This window comes from Alligator sinensis, unplaced genomic scaffold (genome assembly GCF_000455745.1).
Source record: "Alligator sinensis unplaced genomic scaffold, ASM45574v1 scaffold267_1, whole genome shotgun sequence".
Taxonomy (NCBI): Eukaryota; Metazoa; Chordata; order Crocodylia; family Alligatoridae; genus Alligator; species Alligator sinensis.
In genome coordinates this window covers 568,788-579,223 of record NW_005842100.1, presented here as the reverse complement: position 1 = coordinate 579,223, position 10,436 = coordinate 568,788, and the positions used below count along the sequence as shown (strand labels likewise).

Here is a 10,436-nt window from a genome sequence, read left to right as displayed (position 1 = left end):
GATGTCCCAGGGCCAGTGCCGGTGGGGCCCAGAGCAGGGTGGCAGGAGCACAGGGTCCCAACCAGCAGGGGCTCTATGGAGCCAGCTCCCCGCTCTCCCTGCTGGTGCAGCCCAGCCTGGCTCCACAGACCCCTGCCAGCCTGTGCCCCGCTTTGGGCCCCACCGGTGCTGGTCCTGGGACATTGGTCCCAAAATGGTGACCAGGGGGTGAGGCATCTGTCAAGGAGCGGGGCGCATGTCAAGGGGCAGGGCTACCCATGCAGCCCTTGACAGCCTGCCAAAACTGGGTAAGTGGCCCTCCGCCCGAAATAATTGCCCACCCCTGGTCTAGCTCCATCCTCTTTGGAACCCTGCTTCAGGTAGTTGAAGGCTGCTATTAAATACCCTCTAAGTCTTCTCTTCTCTAGACTAAATAAGTTCCCTCAGCCTGTCTTCAGAAGTCATGTGCCCATGCCTCCTAACCATTTGCCCTCTGCTGCAGCCTCTCCAATTTGTCCACATCCTTCATATAGTGGGGAGCCCAAAACTGGACACACTACTCCAGATGTGGCTTCACTAGTGCTGAAGAGAGAAGAAGAATCACTTCCCTCAATCTGCTGACAGTGCTCCAACTAATGCAGCCCAATATGCCATTAGCCTTTTTGGGAACAAAGGCACATTGTTGGCTCATATTCAGCTTATTATCCACTATAAGCTCCAGGTCCTTTTCTACAGAGCTGCTGCCTAGCCAATTAGTGCCCAGCTTGTACCAGGACATGGTATTGTTCTGTCCTGAGGTCAAGACTTTGCACTTGTCCTTACTGAACCTCATGAGATTTCTTTTGGTCCAATCCTCTAATTTGTCAAGGTCTCCAAATCCTAGCCCTGCCCTTCAGTGAATCTACTACTCACCCCAACTTGGTGTCATCTGCAAACTTGCTGAGGGTGCAGTCTATGCCATCTTCCAGGTCACTGATGAAGATATTGAACAAAACCGGCCCCAGGACTGACCCTTGGGGCACTCAACTTGATGCTGGCTTCCAACTAGACATTGAGCCATTGACTACCACCCTCTGAGCCCGATGATCCAGGCAATTTTCTATCCCTCTTACAGTCTATTCATCTAACCTGTATTTCCTTAGCTTGCCCACAAGAATGTTTTGGGAGACTGTGTCAAACGCCTTACTAACATCAAGGTATACCACATCCACTGCTTTCCCCACATCCAGACAGCCAGTCATCCCAACATAGAAGGGAATCAGGTTGGTCAGGCATGACTTGCTCTTGGTAAATCCATGCTGACTGTTCCTAATCATCTTCTCCTCCAAGTGTTTAGAAATGGATTCCTTGAGAATCTGCTCCATGATTTTTCCTGGGACTGAGGTACGGCTGACCAGTCTGTGGTTCCCTAGATCCTCCTTTTTTCCCTTTCTTAAATATGGGCACTATATTTGCCTTTTTCCAATCATCTGGGACTTCTTCCAGTCGCCATGAGTTTTCAATGATGATGGCCAGTGGCTCTACAGTCACACTAGCCAACTCCCTCAGGACCTTTGGGTGCATCCTGTCCAGCTCCATGAACTTGTAGATGTCCAGCTTTTCTAAATAATCCCTAACCTGTTCTTTCATCACAGTTGGCTGCTCACCTTCTCCCCAAACTGTGCTGCCAGGTGCAGTAATCTGGGAGCTGATCTTGCCTGTGAAGACTGAGGCAAAGAAGGCATTAAGCACTTCAGCCTTTTCTGCATCCTCTGTCATTAGGTTGCCTCCCCTATTCAGTAAGGGACCCAACACTTTCCCTGATCCTTCTCTTGTTACCAACAGAGTTGTAGAAACTCTTCTTGTTACCCTTCATGTCCCTTGTTAGCTGCAACCCCAATTGTGCTTTGGTCTTCCTGACTTCATCCCTGCATGCCTGAGCAATACTCTTATACTCCCTAGTTGTTTGTCTAAGTTTCCATTTATAAGCTTCCTTTTTGTGATTTAGTTTACTGAAGAATTCCTTTCTAAGCCAAGCTGGTCTTCTGCCATACTTGTTAATCTTTCTGCACATTGGGATGGCTTATTCCTGCACTCTCAGTAAGGTTTCTTTAAAGTAAAGCCAACTCTCCTGGACTTCTCTCAACCTCCAACTGACTTCCCAGTGAACCCTGCCCATGAGTTTGAGCGAGTTGAAGTCTGCTTTTTTGAAGTCCAGGGTCCTTACTCTGGTGCCTGCCTTCCTTCCTTCCTCCAGGATCCTGAACTCGATTATCTCATAGTCACTACTTCCCAAGTTGCCATCCACTACTACATTCCTCACCAGTTCTTCCCTGTTTGTGAACAGCAGATCAAGAAGAGCATGGCCCCTAGTTGGTCACTCCAGCACTTGCACCAGGAAGTTGTCCCCAACACTCTCCAAAAACTTCCTGGATTGACTGCACACTGCTGTATTGCTCCCCCAGCAGATGTCACTGTGATTGAAGTCTGCCATGAGAACCTGGGCCTGTGATCAGGAAACTTCTGCTAGCTGTTTGGAGAAAGCCTATCCACCTCATCTGCCAAACTGACTAGCACGATGACTGAAAAGGACCTAGGGGTAATAATAGACCATAGTATGAACATGAGCCATCAGTGCGATGCTGTAGCCAGCAGGGCAAACAATACTCTGGCAAGCGTCAACTGGTGCATCTCAAGCAAAACCAAGGAAGTAATTCTTCTGCTTTACTCGGCATTGGTGAGACTGCAGCTGGAATACTGCATGCAGTTCTGGGTGCTGCACTTCAACAAGGATGTGGAAAAGCTTGAATGAGTCCAGAGAAAGGCCATCTGTATGATCAGAGACTTGCAAGGCAAGCCATACGAGAAAAGGCTGAGGGACTTTTTTCATAGATTCATAGATGCTAGGGTCGGAAGGGACCTCAATAGAAGGGACCTCAATAGATCATTGAGTCCGACCCCCTGCATAGGCAGGAAAGAGTGCTGGGTCTAGATGACCCCAGCTAGATGCATATCCAACCTCCTCTTGAAGACCCCCAGGGTAGGGGAGAGCACCACCTCCCTTACATTCTTTTAAAATGCCATAGTTCTGCCTGGAAACGACTGGTGATATCACGGACAGAGTTGGTCACAATTCTTCCCTACTGGGGTCAGGTCAGAGAACAAGATACAAGGCCACAAAAAGACTGAAAAGTTTCTCCTGCCTTGGCAGAGTGAAGCAAAGGAAGGTTGCTTCTTCAGCTGTCAATCCACAGATTAGCAGCAGCAACACCACATTTAGCCAGCAGTCTAATGCTGAGAGTGATTTAACGAAAGCCTCATTTGGACCCCATCTAAATTACAGAAAAAAGAAATCTGGTACCTGAATTTCTATCTAAAGAAAGTAGGTTCTGCTCAAATTTTTTTTTAAGTTACAACATTGAAGGAGCCTGGACTATTCAAAAAGTTCATGAACTGGTTGCTTTCAAAGCGGCTACCTTCTGTGAAAACTGGCAGGCGTGTGCTGAAAATTACTTCTACTTGAGTTTAAATGAACAGCTGGGAATCAACATTAGAAGAAATATCTAAAGCCTGACTAACTTCAAGTGGAGGAGAGAAATGACAGGCATTTGATTGCTAAGCTCAGCCAGTGCTTGGCAAGGTGAGGCCCTGAGCTCACAGGGAACTACAGCCATTTATACACATACATTTTTGTGCAGGGACACCCCAGAGATCTGGCACGTTGGAGCAGACTCAATTAATTAATTGAGTCTCCTCAATTAACTGAGTCTGCTCTGCACATGAGCTGACGTGTGCTGCGCTGAGCAACTTGCAGTTGTATAGGTGGTGAAATGTGTGTCAGCACACAGAAAATGGTGGCGGTGCGCTTTTGAACTAAAACACCTCTGATGTGTTTTAGTTCAAAAGCGCACCACCGCTATTTTCTCAGCGCTGACATGCATGTCACCGTTTATACAACTGCATGCTTTTAAAAGTACCCGGCGCTGCGGTGCAACCATATGTACAAATGCCCTAAGTTCTGCTTCCGAGTTGCTGAGCATTGTCTACTCTCTGACTTCAATGGGAATTGAGGGCACCCCGCATCTCACTGGATCATGCCCATAGACAGGCATTTTGCCATGGTTTTGTGTCATTTCTCTGTAACAAGTAGATGCCAAATGGACAGATGTGGCTATTCTACAGATTTATTGCCTGTAGATAAATCACAGTAATGAACTAGGAGGCATTTTCTTCAGGCTACTTAGGCACAGCAGGGTAAGATAATCTTTGAAGGCCTTTGCTTCTTTCATGGTCAAGCAGTGTGTTTAGACTCGGATGTAGAACTTTTTAATCAAAAACATATCCCTAAATATGGTGTTATAGTTCAAACTGCAGGTAGTGGGCTTGTTCTAGTTCATTTGGATATCTGCACTAGAGGCTCTTTGGTAATGGGAGAGAAGAGAAAATACTTGTATGTCACTTAAAATACAAAAGAGAAAAAATAATCTTGGGTCTCTTCAGCCTGAAAAAGAGAAGGCTGGGAGGGGACTTGGTAGCAGCTTACTGCTATAGCAGGGGAATACATCAAGGGCTCAGCGAACAACTGTTCACCAAGGCACCCTTGGAGAAAACCAGGAGTAATGGTCAGTCACTGTGCCCGTCTGGCCTCAACCATCTTGTTCTGTGCTTCCCTAGTTTGGGTGCTCACCGGGATCCGCCTTGCCATTGCAGGTGGTCTTATGGGGAGGTCTTCACACGCGCTGCAGATCACCCCCTTCTCGCCTGCCATGACTTTGAATCTCTACCAGTGGGGGGGGGGGGGAAGGGAGGCTTAGTACGGCGCGGTTACCCTCATTAGACACCTGCTCCTTTGGAGGTCTGCAAGGCTCCACCTCTTCTATACCTCGCCCTATACCCAGCCTGGCGGGTCACTGTCGATCTTGCGGCCGTTCTCGTACTCCATGATCCCCGCTCAAACAACGAGTGCTCGGCTCGTCTTCCGCTTTCCTTGTTTTCACCTTCCCTCAACCCCTTCCGGCGCGGGGAAACACAAAATACTCTCTCTAGCCAAAGAAAAGAACCAATAAACACAAGAAAACCACTACCAACACCGTGCCTCCTTGTGGACCCCCAATAGCCCCTCTGCACTCCTATTCTCCCGGTAGGGGCCTCTCTAGATCACCTAGCCCTGCGGCTTGGTCCCTACCACCCTGGCTACAGCTGCTCTCCCTTGCAGCCGCCAAAAATGTTGTGACCCTCTCTCTGGGTCTTCTCAATCCTGCAGCCCTCTCTCTGGGATTTCACAGCTTCGTAGCCCTCTCTCCGGGTCTTCCCAATATTGCTGCCCTCTCTCCGGGTCTTCCCAGTATTGCTACCCTCTCTCTGGTTCTTCCCGAAACTGCTCCTCCCCTTGCGGCGTTTCTCCCTGCGCTCTGAGCCCCTCCACCCTCCCACCTGTTTGGATGTTGTAAGGAGGATCAGCGTTTCCTCCTTTTCCATGGAAACTATTGGTCCTGGGGCTTTTCCAGGTACCTTCCTTATTCTCTGCCTTGCCCGTCACTGGAGCTCCTGTTCCTAGTGCCGGTTTGTCTTTACCGCTGCTGCCGACCTCTCCCTTGCTGCCTGAGGCGTCTGCTGCTCCTCTACTTGTGATCCTTGCCTCTCGCTCCGTCCCGTCCTTTCGGCTGACTCTGCCGGCTGGGGCTCCACCCAGTATCTGTCCCCCTGCCTTTCCGTGTGCCGTCCTTTTTGTTTCCGTCGGCCGGTAATCGCTGCTGACGTCACCCGCCGGCCGCAGCTGAATGAAGGCGCAGCTAATAACCTGCGCGGGTTTTCTCCGTCGCTCCTGTTTTGCCTCAAGTCCTCCTGCGGGTAAGTTTTCTTTTTTTACTTTTGTTTTCCCTGCTTCTCCCCTGTTTCCTGGCTCCAGGGTTTCCCCCTTGGGCTTTGGGGTCTCCCCTGTTTGTCTCTCCCTGTGACAGTCACAAACTCCTGGAAGACTGTTTCAGGCTTAATACTAGGAAAAACGTATTCACAGTTTGGGTTTCCAGACTGCAGAATAAACTCCCTCCAGAGGTGGTGGAAATCTTCAAGAGGAGACTGGACAGTCTCACTGGGGTCACCTGACCCCAGTTGTCTTTCCTGTCTAGTGCAGGGGAACTGGACCCGATGATCTTGTGAGGTCCCTGCCAGCCCCTCACAATCTATGTATCTATGAACCACATCCTCCTGGTTTGGTTGTCTATAGCAGACCCCAACCACAACATCATCCTTGTTGTTCTCCCCTCTGATCCTAACCCAGAGACTTTCAACAGGCCTATCTCCAGTTTCATACTGGAGCTCTGAGCAATCATATGACTCTTTTACATAAAGCACAACTCTTCCTTCTCTTCCAACTCCTCGCCACCCCACTCCACATCCTGCCGTTGGGGGTATACTGATCCACACCCAGCTGCCAGGGGAACACTGATCCAAAAAGTTGACCCCTGCTCTATGGCAAGTGCCATCATACAGCTGACGAGTCATTCAACAGCAGAGCAAGCTGCAATTCATAGTTCATCACAAGTGAAGTATAGCAAGTTGTGCAATGCTGTTTTCATTGCTGGGTTATATACTGGCGTGTTGCAACTTACCCAGGGGATAGGTTCTGAGGTCATCGCGTAAGGCAAAAATCGTGCATAGTCAAATCACCAGCGATTTGACTAGCGGTGACTGCCTCTGCTTCCAAAACCTCTCGCCACCGCCACAGGGCCGTGCTTGGAGCTGTGCAGCCGGGGGCAGCAGTGTAGCGTGGAGTGGTGGGAGGGATGGCTGCGTGCTGCTGAGCCACCACCACGCTGCCAAAACCTACTGCCGCAGCCGCAAACTGAAGCCCCGCCCCCCCTACCCCATGTAAAGTTGAATTTGCACAAGTTAAATGCGCGTATGACGCGACTGTACTGTATTGTGCCCACACGACTTAATTCCTCCAAGAGCAATTATTCAGGTCCATTCAAAGACCTTAATTCCCAGATTATTTGCACTGCTTTTCTCCCCAAGTTTAAATTGCCCAGGTATTTTACAATAGGAAATGTATTGACCAGTGGTTCCCAAACTGTGTTTTACAGATTGTTGATGGCCTATCATGCTGAACTGTCTTTAGATTTCATCAAGACCCTCAACTCTTTTTCAGTTAAAAGTTTGATATGGATGCGTTATGGTCCATGAGAAATGTAAAGGACTGACAGCAGTCTTTTGGTCTAAAACGTCTGCAGCCACTGACAGAGCCAATTTGGTGTTCTTGGCTCTTTAAATTAGAGAAGTACATTGTGCACTGTATTTTTGAATACAGTAAAAACTGATTTCAGAAGAGTTCCTGAATACATATAACTATCGCTGGTTTTTAAGTTATGGAGTCTTCTGTGTAGGACCTGTAAAGGGATGTTAATGCCTATCTCTATACAGACCGTTTTTGTCTGTGATAGAAGAAGGAGCTGACTCAAAGAATCTGAGATAGTCTTCCAAAGAAAACATCTACTTTCAATATACTTGTTTGGATTCCAGTCAGCGCATCTAGCACATGCATAATTAGCTTAGACTACAGAGTTGCCTTTTCAGAAGACATGTTTATATAAATAAGTTATGCATATTTCATAAAGAAAGAACAGGGGAATATTTGGTCATTTGAAAAAAAAAGAACTTAACAGGTTTATAATTTTAAAATATGCTTTTGTAGAGCAAAGCATGAATTTAATTATTTGTTACAAGAAATTTAATTTTTGTTTTAGAGATAATTATTTTATAACATCTAGTCATTTATATTCAGTATTGTGATATTTTCTATATTTTTAATGTAGATAATTTCATTAAAAGTTCTTGAGAGCCTTGAGTCAATATGCCAGCAACTGGCAGGATACATTTTATATGCTTTTGGTTCTAATTTAAAAACTATATATATTCAGTAAAATAAAATGAATTATATAACTTATCTTTTTTGTGCTACACAGAATTTTTCAACATATATAATAGATTTTTTTGTACCTGACCAAACTGATAAATCATATTTCCTAAAGGTCTAAATAGCTAAAAAGTCAGATTTTATGAATGCTTATTTCAGTCCAAGCAGCTCCCTCTGACACGACAAAAGGAAATAGAGACTCAAATCCATATGCTTTCCTCCACTTCTCTTATGCCATGTCATGCCAGTGAGCCTGAAATTCATTCAGTGTTAGAATATTAAATAATAAATCCCTCTTTGAACTGGATTAATGATCAGTACATATTAAGATTGCCTCTTTTAGGTGTTAACTCATTTGCAGATGAGAGTGACATTTTTTTAACATAATGTTTGGGATAAAATAATTTAAACCTGGTGTAAGAGTACAGCTTTCCTACAACCCACAAAATTGAACCCAATTACACCAGGGTTAAAATTGGTACTTCATACCACATACATTCATTCTTCTTGTTTCTTCGTATCTGGATGACAATGCCCTTGATCTAACACGCTGATTCTCAACCAGGGTGCTGTGGTGTGCAAACACGAGTCACAAGATAAGCCCAGAGATTTCACATAGGAGGTCACAGCATTAAGTGCATTATGATCTGTCATGCTCTTTCTGAGTTCTCAGCAGAAAAATTACTCTATCATTATTCTGTAGTAAAAAAAAAAACCCAGTTGAAACTGAAATCTGGCATTGTCCATGGCATGCCTTGAGTTTAAAAAGGTTGAGAACCATGGATCTGACCAATGCTCTTGAATTTCACATTAGATCTAGATTTATATAGCAGTTCTGCCTTCAGCCCAGCCTTGCCATTTGCTCTCTAAATGTCAGGCCAGCATCCATTGTAGCATTCAGTAATTTTATCATTAACCAGCTCTCCAAGGTTTGGTTTTCAGTGTTTCTCAAAATTTTTTATTGAAAATATTGCTGCACTGTAGGACAAACTGTTAGGATGTTGAGAAAAAAGGGACAGAAACTGGGAACATTTTTGATTACTAACACCAATGAGACAATTGTGACTTTGCAGTTCTCTTTCCTTCTAGAATGTCATTTTGAACTTCTGGAAATAGGCGTTTTTGGGCATCTTGTACCCCATGCTAGCACCCTTTAATAACCACTGACCATGCCATCTCAACATACCCTTAGCCATTGTCAGCTCTAATGATATAAATGGTGTAACTTTAACATGCTGAATATTCAAAACTCCTACTACAGTTCAGTGAGCTTATCAGATGCTCAGCGCTTCTTAAGTCATGTCTGTAAGTGTGATATTTATGTTGTAAGGATCAACAGTACATAGCTTGACACAGCAGTGCAGGGATGCAGCTGGGCACCTGGGGCAAAGTAGAAGCAGAAATTTGCAGCTGCCGCAGCAATCACAAACATAATGACAGCCAACAGTAGCCATTTCTTTTTCACCCCCTACCAAGTCAGCGCCTGGGGCAGTTGCCCCTATTGCCCTTCCCCCAGTTGCGCCACTGGTTTCACATCCACATTGAGCTGACTTGGGTTGAAGACCATAAGAACAGTTAAGCCAATTCCAAGTGCTTCTTTCACTGGACAGGAGTTAGATCAGTGTTGCGCACTTCTGAAAATACCACATATGCTGTAAAAAACCTAGAATGCAGTTCCATACAATAAGTGTACATGCATTTTTAATTAGACTTCATCAAACAAAACATTGGCAAAGTAGTGACATTACCACCAATGGCCAACTTTTTGTGATACTTCAGCTGATTTTCTCTCTCCGTCCCTCTCTCTCTCTCTCTCTCTGTACCTTCCTTTTTCCATCAGGAATTAATCTATTTATGGACATATTACTTTTTGAAAAATGTATATTCCATAGTGCTAAGTACTATTATAAGTAATTCTGTTGGCTCTTATTCTTTATTTAGTATACTTTAATAATACAAAATATATTGTATCTAATATCCTTTAATAATTTTAATCTTTAATGTTATATCACAGGTATTCACCCTGTTATGGATTGCTGACTGGATGGTGCACCATTTCTGGAAAAAAGGAAAAGATCCCGACAGTTTTTCTATTCCTTACCTTACTGCATTGGGAGATCTACTTGGAACAGCCTTATTAGCCATAAGTTTTCACTTCCTATGGCAAATTGGTGATAAGGATGGGGATGTTGGAGATTAATTATACATATGGACATGCTAATTTTCCTACTAGATTGGGAGGAAAAATAGGAGATAACTGTTTACCATTCCACTTCAGTGAATGCCACCACAATTGGTCCGTTTAATATGAGTATTTTAAGTCAGTACAGATATTAAATGGCCTTAAATGATGAGATTTTGGGGTCTGTTTTGTCTTGTGTTTTTTTTAAACTACTAAGAGGAACAAGAATCAGAAAGGTACTTCAGATTTTCACACCAAAAGTGCTGCTAGTTGAAAACATATAACCAGATAAAAAGACATGGCAAACAATCTTCTGCCAATTTTTTTGTATTAAGAGAACACCTTTAAAAAAAGAAAAGAAAAAAATAATTCATTTCATAT

The 10,436-nt window shown here is 44.8% G+C and overlaps 1 protein-coding gene across 2 annotated transcripts in view; it reads left to right on the top strand.

Moving 5' to 3' along the window:
• SLC41A2 (solute carrier family 41 member 2) overlaps window positions 1–10,224 on the top strand; it is a 93,657-nt gene extending 83,433 nt beyond the window's left edge. Inside the window, exon 11 of one of the 2 annotated variants that reach the window (XM_006024259.3) lies at window positions 9,888–10,224. In XM_006024259.3, the coding sequence (XP_006024321.1) occupies window positions 9,888–10,073 (186 nt within the window). In that variant the 3' untranslated portion in view covers window positions 10,074–10,224. The remainder of the gene's footprint in view (window positions 1–9,887) is intronic. The other variant, XM_025204880.1, reaches the window with a different exon arrangement.
• The last annotated feature ends 212 nt before the right edge of the window (window positions 10,225–10,436 follow it).